This window comes from Chelonia mydas, chromosome 25, assembly GCF_015237465.2.
Source record: "Chelonia mydas isolate rCheMyd1 chromosome 25, rCheMyd1.pri.v2, whole genome shotgun sequence".
Classification (NCBI taxonomy): Eukaryota; Metazoa; Chordata; order Testudines; family Cheloniidae; genus Chelonia; species Chelonia mydas.
Genome location: NC_057858.1, coordinates 15,757,306 through 15,775,337, shown reverse-complemented (window position 1 = coordinate 15,775,337; position 18,032 = coordinate 15,757,306). Strand labels below are relative to the sequence as shown.

Sequence of the window (18,032 nt, the reverse complement as noted above, 5' to 3'; positions counted from 1 at the left end):
AGCTGGTGGTAGGAATTGGCTTGTAATTCTGTGCATCCAGACAGCTAAGTCAATACACATATTCACTGATAATGCAACAAAAAGTCACGGCCTTCAGAATTCTTCAGTAGTTCTATAGCTTGCAGGAGGCAGGTGAAGCCTTTTCACACACCCAGAAACCAAAGACAAAGATGTTCTTCTCAGACCAGCAATAGCTGCTGCATTAAATTTGACTTTTCCTTTATAGTGAGATCTTCCCTACATAAGCCTCAGATACAATTTACTGCTGAAAAGTATTTCTTCATCACCAGATTGTATTCATGTTGGAAACAATCAATTCAGATTCATTTTGCTGGTAACTACTGGTAAGTTTCTGTATGTCACTCTTCTTACACTTTCCTTGGCTGTTACTCTTACATTAATATTTCTTTGCTTGTTAGACCTCTCTCCCGAACCATTTCACATCTTGCTTGCTCTTATGAATGCTTGTTCTTACATTTTCTATGCATCCCTTTTTACAGTCCGGAGAGGTGCAAAAACGAGAGACTTCATCTCTCTAGAGTTCATCTGTGTTTTTAAGAACTTTGATGTGGTAAGGTAGAAATTTTACCAAGAAGCCCAGCACAGCACTGAGGATTAAGGGAAGGAGCTGGGAACTGCAAGTGATAATAGGTTCTATGATTTTGCTCTTTGATGGATGGATTTTAGTGGCAAAAGAAAGTTTTCTTGCTCAGTAAGGCGCAAAGGCCTTCTTAAAGCAGGACAAGGGCTTTCTCCATCAGAACCTGCTACTTGGCAAAGGTCCCAGAGAGCACAGGAAGGTTTAAAGCCTTTTGGAATTTCCTCTGTGGAGGTAAATTAACATGCCGAGTTTGAAGCCCAAACATTTGAAAGGTTGTAAATTAAAACTGAATATTATTAAAAATGAGAAACTGAGCTTGGCTATTAGAAAATGCTCTAACTTTGAGGGCAAGCAGAGAGCACAGCAAACTACCAAGTGAAATAACTCTGGCCCAGTCCCTAAAGGCAAATAACATAGGGCTCTTGCTGATAGGTACAGGGAACGGATTACATTTTCTGAGGAATCTCAGTTAACCCTGTCACCTATGATTCCATGACATGGCTATTGTCTGAGTCATGCACAAGGCAGCCCATGTCCATCCCCTTGTGGGTGATTCTTGTTTTTAATAATTTTCTCGTAATTCTTTCCTGTTCCTGGGAGTCTTGCTTTGTGTAGCTACAAACCATTCTGTACAAACCACCCTTCCTATTTGAATGCAGAGAGAGAAAACACTTGAAAAAGCAGATTGCTTTAGGCTACACACACAGAAATGACATGACATTGAACAGGGTGGGGACAGACCCTCTCCATATGGCTCTGGAATGACTGCTCCTGGGATACTAATTTGGTTCTGGACAAATTGTAACTAAGAAGATATTGACAAATTGGAGGGAGTTCAGAGAACAACAGAAATGGTTGGAGGGCTGGAAGGATTCATTTAGAAAAAAAATTTAAAAAACTAAATACATGCAGCTTGGCTAAGCAATGACTAATGGAAACACAATAACCTTCCACAAGTATCTGAAGGCTGTAAACAACAAGGAGAGAAAGAAACTATTTAGGAGAGTAAAAGAATGTATAACTAGGAGTAATTACGAAGAGAAAATATGGCTGTGTACCAAGGAAAACTTCCTGACACTGATATCTATGAGGCTGTATGATAATCTCCACAGGGAAATTGTTTGAGACCCATCACTCAGGATATTTCAGGCTAGACAGGACAATGTTAAACAAGTAATATGCTCTGTTGGCCTAGACTACTGATAGGTCTTTTCTGTCTCTACAGTCTATGTGTCTGAGGAAGTACCTTGCACCAGATAATCTGTGGCTTCGCTCTCCACCTCAGGGCTGAGTTGTTTGGTTTTCTGCAGATATTTTAGGACAAAGACATTGGGAGCAAAATGGATCATGTTCTGCTCCCCACATCCAAATGGTAATCGTAGAAGATTGTCCAAGTTGTTAAGCGTAGGGCCCATCACATCTCCTGATTAAAACAATGAGACACATTCAGTACTGCTACACAATGTTTAACTTCTCTCTCCCTGTTGTCTCATTGTTTACTTTTATTTTCTAAATGTACAAGACTGAGGAAGGAGGAACCTGAATGGCTGATGAAGGTTCTACTCACAACTATAATGGCACAAACCCAATTAAGCCCACTGGTTTCCATCAGATGCAGGAACACTAAACCTTAATATAAAATTGGAACCCCCTAAGATCCTCAGTCTTAACCATGCAGGGGTTTCCCTTGGAGTAGAGAGGAAATTTCAGTCTCCAGGGCTCATTAACTCCTTGGCTAACCAGCTAAGACCGTCAACAAGAGAGCCAGTTAGTGCTACTTGTGATTGTGATGATTTTATGCATAGATTTCCACTGGGTGCTGTCATCTCTTTCCATAGAGGCTATTGAAGAACCATCAAATGATACCAACTTTCAGTCACTGTCAACCTGGACTGGGTTCAAACCAGCAACTGAAAGGCAAACCATTCCACATCCCAGAAAGTAATATTCTTTTCATTATAAGTGGGTATGACTATCCTACCTGGTTCATATTACTTTTAACTTTTAGTTTGTAGCATCTATCTTTATTAACCCCCAGTCCCTTTTAGTTGGTACCTATTATTGAGGCAGTAGCTCTTTCTGATCCAGGAATCACATTGTGGGGAACTCCAAGAGTAAACGCTTCATTGTGATTTTCATCAGTCTCTTCTTTTCTCCAGATTTTAAACTCTCCCATTGAGCCCCAGCCTGTGGAGAAGCCAATGTACTTCACCTCAGGCTGTTTGGTGATGGCCCACTCCACAATAATGGATTCATTTAGCATCTGAGTACCATGGCCAACCTGAAAGGAACAAGCAAACCATCCAATTCCAGGATGAACATGCAAGTCAAACCTGCCTCTCTTGTTAAATTTGGAACTCTATTGTATGTGCCCTTGGACTCAGTGGCTTAAACCTGTAGTTGCATCACGAGAACATTACATAAACCAGCCAAACTCCACTGGATTTAATTGGAAATTAAGGAGATATCAGCAAGTTATTTGTCACTGGTCTCCCATCAGTACTGACCAGCTGGACCTGTGTTCTCAAGGAGCAAATACTTTTAATACACTTAATAACAATAATTTTTAAAGCACAGGTTCCCTGGGCACTGCATGACAAAGAAAAACATTTTGAAACACAATCAAGTGTTCTAATATAAACTGCCCAATAAAAATTTAACATAGAAAAGGAACAGAAATTAGGCTCTTTCTTTCTATAACATGGCAAATGGAAATGTGCCATATATACACTCAGAGTCCTCTTGGTCTTGTTAAGGAAGAAAGAGACCATAGGGCTGTTGTTACACAGACAAATTCACTACCTGAATTATTCCATTTTTCCAGCTGATCCAGAAGCTCCGGAATTCATCCCAAGAGAGGATGCCAGCTGTGTCTGTGCTGACAACTGGCTCACCCATTTTACTAGTAGAAATCCACGTTTTAGCATTTTGATGCCCACCAATGACAATCTCAGTCATCTCTGCCATGTCATGTGGGCCAGAGGACAAGGCAAAATGAGCATCATTGTGTGCTTTCACTGCAATGTCGAAATGAGTCATCCGGGCAGGCTTCTGCATATACTGGTACTCATATTTGTTAGGTGTAGAAATGTGAATTTTCTCTAGTCAAAAAAATAATGGAATATTGTCAGAATTAGATCTTGACGTTAACTTAGGAGGACACAAAATTGTTAATAAAAAGCCACATAGCCCAAGACTGAACTTCAAACACTTGGGGCTTTGTGCTGCATAATATATCAGTACGCATTTGTCACTCCAGTGCCTCATAAATCAAACTAGCAGAGTGAATAGGGATGTCTCTTCCTAACTTCCACTTTCTTGAATTCCTTCCTATATAGAATTAGGACTTTTTAGTTCAAATAATCCAGGTATATTTCTTGTGAAGTCTATACATGATTTCTCAATTCCCATTTTAAAAGGTCAAGAAGACTCCCTGTTTAGCAGAAGTCAAATTATAATTAGCTACTGTAGCCAAATCCAATGTATCTGAATCAAGCAGAAGGGATACATTGACTTTGGGTCTGAATTAAAAAATCAGCTAAAAATATACTATAGTTTAATTTAGCCACAGTTGTGGTCCACTGTGCAAAAAACTTAGCCAGTTTTATAAAGAAAGGGAAGTTCACTTTTTATTTGCATATAGCATTTGGCCAATTAATATTGTCCATAGTTAGCCAGCCAGGTATGAAAGACCCTTTATATCAATAGCTTGATGTACATGCTGTAAACCCATCAGCCATAGATGGGATATAAATTTTACTGATTTTCCTACTGAAAAGAGGGAAACAAATGAAGTTTTTCCAGGGGTAAAGCAACATGTTTCTATTTATAACTTAAATTGTGGAAAAAAACAAACCTTGTCATATTGTGTTCAAACCAAAAACTTACCATTAGGGCAGAAGAACACACTGTAGGTATATTCTCTGGATAATCCCTCTGGCTACACAAAGGCAGAAATCCATTAGGAAAATAAGCACTTGGATTAACAGCAACCACCATTTAGTTTTAGTTATAAATACACAAAATAAAGTTCTGGTGCCATATAGCATTAAAGGCCCATTATACATTATGAAATATGACATTTCACTGGCATTGTTAACAGGAAGACATACTATGGCTCATCATTGCTTTCAAATGTACGTAAATACGGATTTAGGCACTTAACTTCAGGCATTAAAGCTTCATAATTTTACACTTAGTGGCTGAGCTGCAAACAAAAAATATGTTTTCAATCACTGAAGTCATCTACCATATTGAAGGATAGTGAGTGTTTTATCTGTTGTTAAAATGGTGCTAAGGGTGACCCTGGGAATGTCAGCCCAGTGTGCTTTACTTCATGTCCATGTAAGGTAGCTGAAACAGTAATTAAAGAGATTTATAAGATATCTAGATAATACGATATAAGAGGGGCAAACCAACACAGCTTCTGTAAAGGAAAACCATAGAATATGTCATATCATATCACCTCATCCAGCCTGTTATAAATATTTTATAGACTCAGCAGAATCACAGTTAAAGAGAAATCAGCAGATACAGATTTCTGTTGATGAATTCCCCCACAAGATGCTATTAAGGAAACTAAATAAATCAGGGGGAAGAGGCAAAGTTCTATTATAAATTACAAAATGTTTAAAGAGCTATAAAATAAAGAAATACATGGTATTTCCAGTGTGGAATGAGGTTATTGGGGGATGCCTCCCATATTTGTACTAGGACAAGTGTTATTTTACATACTCATTAATGATCTGGAAAAGTAGGTGAACAATCAGGTGGCAAAATTTTGCAGATGACACACAATTACTTAAATTAGTAAAGATTAAAGAGGATTGTGAGAAACTACAAAGGGAGATCTTCAAACTACCACGAGATCTTCAATGATCTAAAATTCAAAAAAGAGTCCTACAAAAAGTGGAAACTCAGTCCAACTACAAAGGATGAATATAAACAAATAACACAAGTATATAGGGACAAAATTAGAAAAGCCAAGGCACAAAAGGAAATCGAACTAGCTAGGGACATAAAACGCAATGAGAAAACATTCTACAAATTCATTAGAAGCAAGAAGAAGACAAAGGACAGAGTAGGCCCATTACTCGATGAGGAGGGAAAGACAATAACAGAAAATGTGGAAATGGCAGAGATGGCAGAGATGCTTAATAACTTCTTTGTTTCAGTTTTCATGAAGAAGGTTGGTGGCAATGCGATGTCTAAAATAGTGAATGCCAGTGAAAATGAGGTAGGATCAGAGTCTAAAATAGGGAAAGAACAAGTCAAAAATTATTTAGACAAGTTAAATGTCTTCAAGTCACCAGAGCCTGATGAAATGCATACTAGAATACTCAAGGAGCTGACTGAGGAGATATCTGAGCCATTAGCAATTATCTTTGAAAAGTCATGGAAGATGGGAGACATTCCAGAAGACTGGAAAAGGGCAAATATAGTGCCCATCTATAAAATGGGAAATAAGGACAACCCGAGGAATTACAGAGCAGTCAGCTTAACTTCTGTACCTGGAAAGTTAATGGAGCAAATAATTAAGCAATCAATTTGCAAACACCTAGAAGATAATAAGGTGAATAAGTAACAGTCAGCATGGATTTGTCAAGAACAAATCGTGTCAAACCAACCTGATAGCTTTCCTTGAAGGGTAACAAGCCTTGTGGATAGGGGGGAAGCAGTAGATGTGTTATATCTTGACTTTAGTAAGGCTTTTGATACTGTCTCACAAGACCTTCTCATAAAAAAACTAGGGAAATACAACCTCGATGGAGCTACTATAAGGTGGGTGCATAACTGGTTGGAAAATCGTTCCCAGAGAGTAGTTATCAGTGGTTCACAGTCATGCTGGAAGGGCATAACGGGTGGGGTCCTGCAGGGAACGGTTCTGGGTCTGGTTCTGTTCAATATCTTTATCAATGATTTAGATAATGGCATACAGAGTACCATAAAGTTTGTGGATGATACCAAGCTGGGAGGGGTTACAAGTGCTTTGGAGGATAGGATTAAATTTCAAAATGATCTGGACAAACTGGAGAAATGGTCTTAAGTAAATAGGATGAAATTCAATAAGGACAAATGCAAAGTACTCCACTTAGGAAGGAACAATCAGTTGCACACATACAAAATGGGAAATGACTGCCTAGGAGGGAGTACTGCGGAAAGGCATCTGGGGGGTCATAGTGGATCACACAAGCTAAATATGAGACAACAGTGTAACGCTGTTGCAAAAAAAGCAAACATCATTCTGGAATATATTAGCAGGAGTATTGTAAGCAAGACACGAGAAGTAATTCTTCTGCTCTACTTGGCCTGATTAGACCTCAACTGGAGTATTGTGTCCAGTTCTGGGCACCACATTTCAGGAAAGATGTGGACAAATTGGAGAAAGTCCAGAGAAGAACAACAAAAATGATTAAAGGTCTAGAAAACATGACCTATGAGGGAAGATTGAAAAAATTGGGTTTGTTTAGTCTGGAGAAGAGAAGACTGAGAGGGCACATGATAACCGTTTTCAAGTACATAAAAGGTTGTTAAAAGGAGGAGGGAGAAAAATTCTTCTTCTTAACCTCTGAGGATAGGACAAGAAGCAATGGGCTTAAATTGCAGCAAGGGCAGTTTAAATTGGACATTAGGAAAAACTTCCTAACTGTCAGAGTGGTTAAGCACTGGAATAAATTGCCTAGGAAGGTGGTTGGAATCTCCAGCATTGAGGATTTTTAAGAGAAGGTTGGACAAACACCTGTCAGGGATGGTCTAAATAATACTTAGTCCCGCCTTGAGTGCAGGGGACTGGACTAGATGACCTCTCAAGGTCCCTTCCAGTTCTATGATTCTATGACCTGACAAAACTAGGTTACAGGTTTGCAGAGTGATAGATTAAATTCAGTGTAGACTGGACAAAATGGACTGCCTTGGAGTTAAAGCACTGGATTGGAACTCAGGAGGCCTTGGCTCAAGTCCCAAATCTGCCATAAACTCCCCGTGTGATATTGAGCAGGTCACTTAATCTCTTCTAAAAAATGTGCATAATAATCTTTCCTTTCTCTCATATTCTATCTGTTGTAAAATGTTTGAGGCAGAGTCTGTCTCTTACACCCAGCACAATGGGGTCTCAATCTCAGTTGTAAAGTCTCAGCACTGCAATAATATAATAATAATAGTAGAAAAATACAAGATAATCCACATCAGAAGGAACAATTTGATCAAGTTGTACTCAAAACCAGGTCTTAAATTAATTTCATCTGTCATTTTGTGGCTCGGTCACACCTGGCTTTGCTAAATCACCTTGACCTGAAGTTCCTTATAATCCATTTAGTTTTGACTAAACTGTCCAGTGACAACTAGTTTTTTTCCTGAATTGTATGGAATCATGTCCTCTTACCTCAATAATAACACTACTACGGACATAGTCTATCCCAACTGGGGTCCTTTTGTCCAAGTAATTGTCCTCTGAGTGCTTGCCATTCTTCAGGATCTGCATCCCATCCTGGCAGCAGTTTGTTCCACCATAAGCAAATGCTTTTGCTAAGTGAAAGAAAGAAAAGAGGAAGCAGGGATTTAAATGTAGTAGGATCTTCAGCAGCTTAAAACACTTCTCATTTCAGGATTGCTCTAAACTGAGTAGAGGTTACATTAAGTATTCTATAAATAAAAGGTTTCAGAGTAGCAGCCGTGTTAGTCTGTATCCACAAAAAGAACAGGAGTACTTGTGGCACCTTAGAGACTAACAAATTTATTAGAGCATAAGCTTTCATGGGTTACAGCCCACTTCATCGGATGCATAGAATGGAACATATAGTAAGAAGATATATATACACATACAGATAAGTTGGAAGTTGCCATACAAACTGTGAGAGGCTAATTAGTTAAGATGAGCTATTATCAGCAGGAGAAAAAAACCTTTGTAGTGATAATCAAGATGGCCCATTTAGACAGTTGACAAGCAGGTGTGAGGATACTTAACTTTAGGGAAATAGATTCAATAAGTGTAATGACCCAGCCAATCCCAGTCTCTATTCAAACCCAAGTTAATGGTATCTAGTTTGCATATTAATTCAAGTTCAGCAGTTTCTCATTGGAGTCTGTTTTTGAAGCTTTTCTGTTGCAAAATTGCCACCCTTAAATCTTTTACTGAGTGGCCAGAGAGGTTGAAGTGTTCTCCTACCAGTTTTTGAATGTTATGATTCCTGATGTCAGATTTGTGTCCATTTATTCTTTTGCGTAGAGACTTCCAACTTATCTGTATGTATATATATTTCTTCTTACTATATGTTCCATTCTACGCAAGCGATGAAGTGGGCTGTAACCCACGAAAGCTTATGCTCTAATAAATTTGTTAGTCTCTAAGGTGCCATAAGTACTCCTGTTCTTTCTATAAATAAAAGTCACTTGTAGTTGTAGGGTCATATTATGCTCAGTCCATAAATATTTGGACAACCTCTGGGTATTGGGGAAAGTCTTTACTAATCCTAAAAGATTCATGAATTTTCGCACCAGTGATTATTTACCTGAATGGGTGTACAGGATTGTGGATTATTCATTAGTCTCCTATTTTAAATTTTCAGTCATTCAAGCAGTAACTACACAACACAACAGGTGACCACACATCACAAATAACAAATAGTGAAGTTGAAGGGAATAGCCTGAAGTTTGTTCACACAAACTCCTCAGTAAATCCTTATGTAGGATCCATTTATAGAAAATTGGGATCAGCTCACAAATAGGAAAAAAGGGCTAAATCTGCAGGAAGTATTATTCACAGTGAATGATTCAGCCAGCTCTGCACCTGAGGGGATCTTCTGCAGTGAGGAGAAGCGGAATGCTTTGCAAAATTCCATCAGGCACTCCAGCACTGAAGGATTTATAACTCTACAGTACCTGTGATGTTGCTCAGTCCAAGCTCACTGAAGGACAAGACTATGGAGGTGGGTTTGGCCTTTCCAGGGGCTACACACTTCTTTCTTGTCAGATGGTGTTTCCCAGGATGTCCCACAAACTTTATGCCTTTTGGAACTGAAATTTTCACATGAACCTGTGAAAACAATTATTTAATTGCATTTGATGCAAATCAGACTAGTAATAATGACAGAAACTGATACAAAACCCAAAGATCACAGCATGTTCAACAAACACATAACATACATGTCACATTAATCAAATGTATTTCTTAGAGGAGCTTTAAATGGCAGATTTAGCTTCAGTGCAGTGACTCGATAAATTGTAAAGGGATGTATGTTGACTTTACTTGTGTATGTTCATTTCTAAATCTAACCATCTATACCTGGCTTATGATTGTAGAAGAGCACTGGAGCCAGAAAGAGCATGCATTTGAAAAAGGTCTAGGTTTAGGAAAGAGAGCTTCTCAAGTGTCCATGTGTAGCAGGTATCTCATCTCTGATAAACTACTTAAAGCAATTTTCTAACTAAGAATCAAGCTCTCCACCACGCTTCAACGGGAATTTTCTGATAGTCTCCCAAAGACTTTTTCACTATTTGGGTTTTAAAGTGTTGCAAGGACCATTCAGGATGTTGCACTTGTCAAAAGAAAAGAAAATAAAGCAGCTACTTTCACTAATAGTACAAACTAATACATTCTTCTCTCTTAGTATGTATATTGCACTCATCTCATGGCATCCAAATACCTTATTGACCACGAATCTGCAATCACAATGTCTAGAACATGATCCTTGATGACAGAACCAAATTCAGTGTCTTGGCAATGAGTGAAAAATAAATAAAATAAAGATGCTGTTACCTCTATGCAGATAGCCAGGTAATTGTAGACAGTCAGCGGGATTTTGGTCTGCTCCCCACGGATGACATGATAGGGCAGGGTGAAATCGATGAAGAAGGGTTTGAATGTCTTCAGTTCTGTTTGTTTGGCAAGTCCCAGCCCTTTCTTCTCAGACAGGCCCACAGCCTCTGTTATCCATGTAGTGATTGAGTCAGGCACTTCCACATCCAGTTGTGCTTCTCCTGATACATCACTGCCAAAAAGAATAAAGGAATAACTTGGGCTGTCCAGCTCAATGAGATACATTTGAACATGGCTCAAGCTCACAGAGCTAAACACTTTGGGGAATTCCCTCCCAATCCAAGCTCATAGTATAGTATAATATGTGACTCAGGAGTGTCAGGGCTTTCAGCTACACTTTGCACACCAGGAGATCAAAGGCCGCAAAGCTGGATTCTCCTCTTGCTAGAGGTCAGCTGTTTTGGGAACCTCTGCTGTAACCAAGAGATGTATGCACATGGAGCAGGTGAGCAGTTACTAGCTAGTATGCAGTACAGTTGGTAACATGGCATCTAACTTCTAAATCCTTCCTGGATTAAAAGCTTTACAGGCATTTTCTCCCAGGCAATAGAAACACTTTCCTTAGAGGCAAAAGTCTGTATTAAGTAAGAAACAGAAGGAGTAAATTGGTTTATCCAACAACTAGTGAAATAAAAGTAGTCTTTGTTGGAACCTGTTATACTTGCTATGTACAGTGCCACATCGGAAACTGTGTCTATCACAGTGCGTCTGTCCCAATATTCTGCCATCTAACATTCTTCATGCTTTGCTAAAATCAGGATTCAACATCATCCTGCAGCATTCACTCCCTTTCTCCCACAAAGGAGCTTTGGCCATGACTGAAAGGACGGACAGACAGTTTCTTCTAAAGCAAGAACAAAAGCTATTTCATGGCTCAGTTAGCAGGGTGATTGGTGCCATTACAAGTACACACTGAAGGAGGCTCTCTCTGGAGTTCTTATTTCCTTCCCAGAGCCTGATGCACATGCTGCTAGTTCTAGCACCTTTTGAGAAGAACCTACATCTCAGCTGGCATATTGCTAGGAGAATGAGAGAGACCCCAGAATAAGCACAGGTGGTCATCTCGGCATATCATGCTGCCTTCTCACAACATGATACCTGCTGATTCACTGGGGATATCCCAGAAGAGACTTAAGTACAAAGAGTTCAAGACTCTCCTATTCCACATGGGCTAGCTAAGTTTTAAAACTGATGAAGCATGTATTTTAATATGTTGTTTATAAACAGCTTTTAAGTTATTTTATATGATGCTGTGTTAACACCACAGTTAGGAAATGAGGCAGAGTATTGTGTATTGGTTTGTATGACTCCAAGTATTAAAAGTTAAATTGGGCTTTGCATTAACTTGAGTGTTTAAAATTACCTTTATTTCAAAAGAAAGAAATATTGCATTTCAGAAAAGAACCAGCAATTAATGGGATTGGGAAGTGCCTGGAACTTGATTAGCTAATGACTGTTACACAAGTGACCAAGGTTACAAACAGATTTCAGGTTACTTTTCTATTTGTTGCAGTCATGCAGTTGCCATTGAAGAAAGAGAGAGAGAAAAACAAAGGGCCAATAAAAGCCCTAAATCAGAAGAGTTCTTTGAGTTCTTCAGCAGATACTTAAACCAGTTGTATTGACTATGGAGGTCTTAAAAAGCAGCCAAATTCAAAAAGATATTGTAAAATGGAATGAGAGATTATCTTTTAATTGAAGCTGCTATCTAATTGGATAGTTTTGTTCTTTAATATAGTAATATTTGTGTAAATTATTGTTTCTGTCCTTTAGTTATCAGAAATATTTAACTGGTAACCTAACTGATAGTGCCAGTTAAATATTGCCCTGTTAACTGAGTTAAATACTATGATCATATTTGCCACATTTCACAATAGAATTAGGTACCCAAAGAAACAAGAACAACGCTGAACTGAACAGTCAATGAAAAATTGCAGATGGGTGAAGTGAAGGAAGCTTAACCTGCTGCTCAGATCCCCTTAGCATTTTGCAGACATGGAGCCTCTATGGAAATCCCAATAGGGAAACATTAACACAAAACAAATGGATCAAGAAAACCTAGACTCAGTGTGTCCTTGGTAATCCCGTGTGCTATGGTCAGCCAGTCTCTAGTGCCCTGTCCTGTGAAGAAAGCCCTCCAGATCAAATTACAGAGAATAGCACAGGGACCTTCCTATTATTCAGAGCCTGGGAAATTCACTTGGCTCAGCAGCTCCATATTATTTTAACCTCTTTCAAGCACATTATTTTCTTAACATCTAATAAAAAGTTTGCAACCATAATAAGAGCTGGAAAGTTGGTACCTGCAACATAAACCATAGCCCGGAGAATCAGCGGAAGTGCATCCCAGCTTCAGAGCTGGCAGCATTCCAGTCTCTTTAACCAGACAATTTGTTGCAGCTGATATTCTTTCCACTGGGATTTCAGCCCATAACCAGCATTAACATATTATTTTCACACATGAGGGCACTTACTCATCTGGGCGAGGGGCCAAGGTATACACATATTTCCAGCCATTAGACACTTCAACTAGGCTCTAGGAATTTTTAGAATCAGTTTGGGAAGTTGACATTAGACATTGTTTCTTTTTTAAGAAGTGTATATTTTAATTATAAATTATAGAAGAAAAAATTCTTAATATTCAAGGGAGTGGAAATCAGACAATGTTTGACTCAGTTATTTATGAGAAATGAAGGGGAGAAAATGCAATCTGCAACTTTTTATTCCACAATCTCCCACTTATGATTAACTGGGCTTCGGCAGGCTGGGGCAAACAGGCACTTCTGGAATTCTTTGTGTATTTTTACAAAGCATATTTCATGCTCAATTGAACATATTTGAATACACTTGCTGCAAATTCCTGTCAAATTTAATTTATAAACATTTACTGGGAGTGAAGTTTACTTGCAAACTTGGAGAAGCCCTTGAAAATCTGCCTCACATTTCCTATCCCAAGCTTTACTGCCTCTGGGCGGGATTAGTCATCTATTTATTAATTTTTGTGGCAATGGCTGTGCCAGAAACAGGCTGTAATTTACTGGGCAATGAGTTTGGATTATTTTGGGGATACCCCTACACAAAGTGGAAAGTGAAAGGCGGGGCTTTGTGCAGTGTTAGGTTGACATGCCAAATCAATGTAGAGAGCTCACTTAGCGCTCAGCAATACTGAGCAAGGACTTTAGAGACACAACTGTCCAGGCCATATCTCAACACATCACACGCAGAAAGTAGCAAAAATAAAAAACAAATCAATTTGGGCTCCTTGTCACAGTAATCCATGGGAGCCTTGAAAAATGACCTTCTGTGACCCTGCCCATCCCGGTGGATGGGCAAAGGAATTTTCTTGAATTAGGCTTCATAGACAATACTTATTTCCTCCTTAGAGATGCTCAGTGCTGTCCACACATTTTGAAGGATGTCTCACACTACTCCAGCATCCTGATAGGATGGATCTAGGGTGACCAGATGTCCCAATTTTATAGGTACAGTCCTGATTTTTGGGTCTTTTTCTTATATAGGCTCCTATGGCCCCCTACTTCCTGACCCGATTTTTCACATTTGCTGTCTGGTCACCCTAGATGGACCACATCCTAGTAGAAATCTTGTCTCATGGAAACCTTTCACCACAGTAACGATAATGCAGACCATCTCTCCTTGCATTCACATCTGCATAACATTCCTGGGGCAACTGCAGCAATTGCTCACATGAGGAATTAATACTAGGGGAGTACTTAACGTGTTTTTAGCTTTTTTTTTAACACAGGTTAACAAATGGAAACAAAGACCTACTACCATGTGATCCAGTAGCTCTCTGCAGATTACCAGCAAAGTGTTCTGCAGGCCACCAACTGGCTCACAGACAGCATTTTGACAAGTACAGCACAACTTTATAGTGAACAACCTACGTGCACGATCCACAGAAATGTTATTAGCCAACAAATAGTGTCATGTGTTTCACTTCTAGATTTCACTAGAGATTAAATCCCAGGTGTATCTGCAAATCAGTCTGGCCACTGGCACTGAGTGAGCAAAAGCTAGAAGCTAGTCTACATGGCAGCCCATGGTTGCTGTTCCTGTGCCCTCTCTGCAGTTAGAATCCTCCATTTATGACACCATGGTGAGTTGCTATGGGGAAGACAGTGCTGTCGCAGACAGTTCTGACCTCAGGTGTGGGAATAAGCTTCAAGAATAGATTCTGGGGAATAGATTCTGGGGAAAGTATGGTAAAAGTCAGAGGATATCGTTGCAGCACATAACTGTCATGTAGGGACATTAATCTCCAGGTGAACTAAAATCTTCACAGGATTCTGCGCAAACCACTGGATACCAGCAGAAAAGTTCCCCATAGATACCTGACATTGAGGCAGTGCCAAATCCATGTTTCAGGGAAGAATGTTCTTTTTTTCTTCTCTGCTCTAAGACAAGAAACAAATCCTCAGCAATAAACTATTTTAATGAGACAGAGGGTTACAAGAAAAGGATAAAGAAATTAATGATATCACTTGAATTCAGCTCATATCTTGACCCAGGAGCATGGTAATCACCACAATTAGACAAACCAACGGTCCACTAGTAGGATATTACTTAAAATAATAAGTAATAATAAATAATACTTCTCTCTTTATACAGCACTTTTCCTCAGTAGATCTCAAAGCACTTCACAATCTGTAATAGCAGCAAAGAGTCCTGTGGCACCCTCTGCCGCTTTTACAGATCCAGACTAACACGGCTACCCCTCTGATACTTGACAATCTGTAATGTATTTATCCCCACAATTCTCCTGTGAATCCCCATTTCCCAGATGGGAACTGAGGAACAGAGAGGCTAAATGACATACCCAAGGCTACATATGAAAACTGTGGAGAAGCAGGGAATTGAATCTGGGTCTCCCATATATATTATATATAGGTATATTATTATATTTGGAAATACATATAATATATTTATGTGTGTGTACGTGTACACACACACACTTACACTTATTTATTTATTTTCAAATATAACAATGTACCTATCAAAACATTCTGGGTATAAGAATAAAATACATAAAACCATTAGCTCAAAATACATTGTGAGTTCTTTTGTACAATTACCCCAATCTCCAGGCAAAAAGGCTGAGAGAAGAGGAATAACATGTATCTTTTAATGTCAATGATCATCCTCTTTTTCTTAGGTTATGGAAAGGGGGCAGACAGGCTTCCCCAAACTGGCCTATTTTGTAGTACAGGGATCGACAATCTTTGGCATGCGGCCTGCCAGAGTAAGCCCCCTGGTGGGCCGGGCCAGTTTGTTTACCTGCCACGTCCGCAGGTTCGGCCGATCGCAGCTCCCACTGGCCGCGGTTCACCGCTCCAGGCCAATGGGGGCTGCGGGAAGTGGCGTGGGCCGAGGGACGAGCTGGCTGCCGCTTCTCACAGCCCCCATTGGCCTGGAGCAGCGAACCATGGCCAGTGGGAGCTGCGATCAGCCGAACCTGCGGACATGGCAGGTAAACAAACCGGCCCGATTACCCTGGCGGGCCGTGTGCCAAAGGTTGCCGATCCCTGTTGTAGTAGTTACTATTTTATATTCCTCTCCCATATCTCCTCTTGTCATTCCCTTGCCACATTGACTAGTCCTTGTCTCTGCATCCTCGCATTGTACAGTCTCCTTCTTTCTTCCTTCCCCTGATGCCTCTAACTGTTTCCATTATCATCCTCTGGATGTTTTCTGAGTCTCCTGAAGCTATTTTGATATGAGGGGGACAAGCACTTAGTGCAGCATCCAAGAGGACATACTGTCAATTTACAGCATTATCATACTTTCCGTATTACTCCCTCATCCCTTCTTCATACAGTCTGGCATCGCGCTTGCTTTAACTACCCACTGCATACCGAGCTGGTATGTGTCTACATTGTCCAGAATGATGTTGAGCTGTCTTTCCTAAGAAGCGACAATTAATGCAGAGCCAATCAGTGTGTGCAAGGAGTTTAACTGGTCTTTCCAAGGTGCCTTATTTTGTACTGGTCTATGCTGAAGTCCATCTACCGCTGTGTTGTCCAGTTACCTAGTTCTGTTAGTTCTTTCTGGACACTCTCACAATTTTCTCTCCCCTTGACTAATCTGAGGAGTTTCCTGATAAAACAGAGCTGTGAGAAATATTGTACGCAGTGTGAATTACAAACACACACAAAACCTTACAGAATGTTACCTGGGTACAATCTTAGAATGCATGGTAGCTACCAGAGTCCCAGTGTGTGGCTGAAAGGCTGGCACGGCCTCATCTGTGTACATGCCTCCATTCTGTCTGTGGTTTAGACTGACTAAATCAGTCATCACAACCAAACCAGTTTCCTAGACAACAACAAAAAACAACAACCCAACAATAAAGAAACATTCTGCATGCACAACTGTGAACTTTCCCAAATGGCATCAGCTTGTCCAAAGTATTTATAGAGGAAAAACTAATTTGAATTTTTAAAAAAGTTTTATGGAAAATAAAAATGGCTGGCAACTTTTTTGGGGGGCGGGAGGGGATGAACATGGAGGGAAGCAGACTCCCCAGAGAGTTCTGGGAATGTTTGGAAAATGCATTTCACAAATATCTAACAGAAGCAGGTGTATGTATAATTTTCAAGTAACTGTAGGTGAAAAATTAAACATGGCTAGGTTTTATATATACACACACATATACATATACACTTACACACACATATTAGGAGATATACATACAACTATAGTTCCTTTCTGCTCTAGAAGGTTTAATCACAGGTCATAGCAGGAGTTTATCCTTCTTTAAAAACTCCCAAATTGTTCTGTCTCTACCCCACCCCTTTAGTTACCAGGAGACTCTCACCCTGGATATCACAAACCCAGTTCCATTAGGGACACAAGGCAGAATAGAAGCTGCCCACATAGTTTTACAATAAAAAACAAAGGGGATGAGAAAATTATCTGTCAACTCTACTTACTTTTGTGCATTTATTTTTAAGATAACCAGCATGTGACCCTGCGGTTGTGACCTTGAGATACATGTGCTCCTGTGTCCAGGCACCAAAGGGAACACATGCTTTGTTCTCTTTTAGATCTGATTATTATTTAAAATAATTTATATAGCTCCATAATCACACACAGCAATTTACAAGCATATACATGGGCCCTGCCCCAAGACCATATACCCTGGAGAGGAAAGAGGAGAGGAAGACAAGAAAGAACAGTTCAGGGCAAGAAGAACAAGAGTGGATTCCTGCAGAAGCAGGTGTAAAGAAAGGATTAGAAATGAGCTGGTGGGTAAGAAAGGGAAAACACGTTGGTGGATAGGGCAGGAGACTGTTGAGGGTAAGGGCAGCACAACAAAAGCCTTTAAACCAAATATGTGGAAAGGAAACAAAAGGAGCAGGAAGCCAAGAGAGTTAGGATGACCACAGGGAGCAAGGAGCAGGATTTGGGGGTGGGAGGTACATAGGTGCTGAAACTAGGGGTGTTGGATTGAAGTGGTTTGCATCATATACAGGGTTTACAGTTTGGTTCAATGGTTCTCAGCACCCCCACTATACAAATTGTTCCAGCCCCCCTGGAGGTAAAGGAATGAGAGCAGAGATATAGGCAAGGATGAGACTATGTGCAGCCATAATAGGG

At 39.9% G+C, this 18,032-nt stretch overlaps 1 protein-coding gene across 3 annotated transcripts in view; it reads right to left on the bottom strand.

Moving 5' to 3' along the window:
• Nucleotides 1-18,032, bottom strand: part of CPAMD8 (C3 and PZP like alpha-2-macroglobulin domain containing 8) — a 138,006-nt gene that overhangs the window by 50,015 nt on the left and 69,959 nt on the right. For all 3 annotated transcript variants that reach the window (XM_043536043.1, XM_037886055.2, XM_007072122.4), the window contains 9 exons: nucleotides 16,606-16,748; nucleotides 14,768-14,830; nucleotides 10,356-10,587; nucleotides 9,479-9,632; nucleotides 7,983-8,125; nucleotides 4,490-4,541; nucleotides 3,404-3,702; nucleotides 2,657-2,882; nucleotides 1,848-2,024 (listed from right to left, as the gene is read on the bottom strand). In XM_043536043.1, the coding sequence (XP_043391978.1) occupies nucleotides 1,848-2,024; nucleotides 2,657-2,882; nucleotides 3,404-3,702; nucleotides 4,490-4,541; nucleotides 7,983-8,125; nucleotides 9,479-9,632; nucleotides 10,356-10,587; nucleotides 14,768-14,830; nucleotides 16,606-16,748 (1,489 nt within the window). The remainder of the gene's footprint in view (nucleotides 1-1,847; nucleotides 2,025-2,656; nucleotides 2,883-3,403; nucleotides 3,703-4,489; nucleotides 4,542-7,982; nucleotides 8,126-9,478; nucleotides 9,633-10,355; nucleotides 10,588-14,767; nucleotides 14,831-16,605; nucleotides 16,749-18,032) is intronic.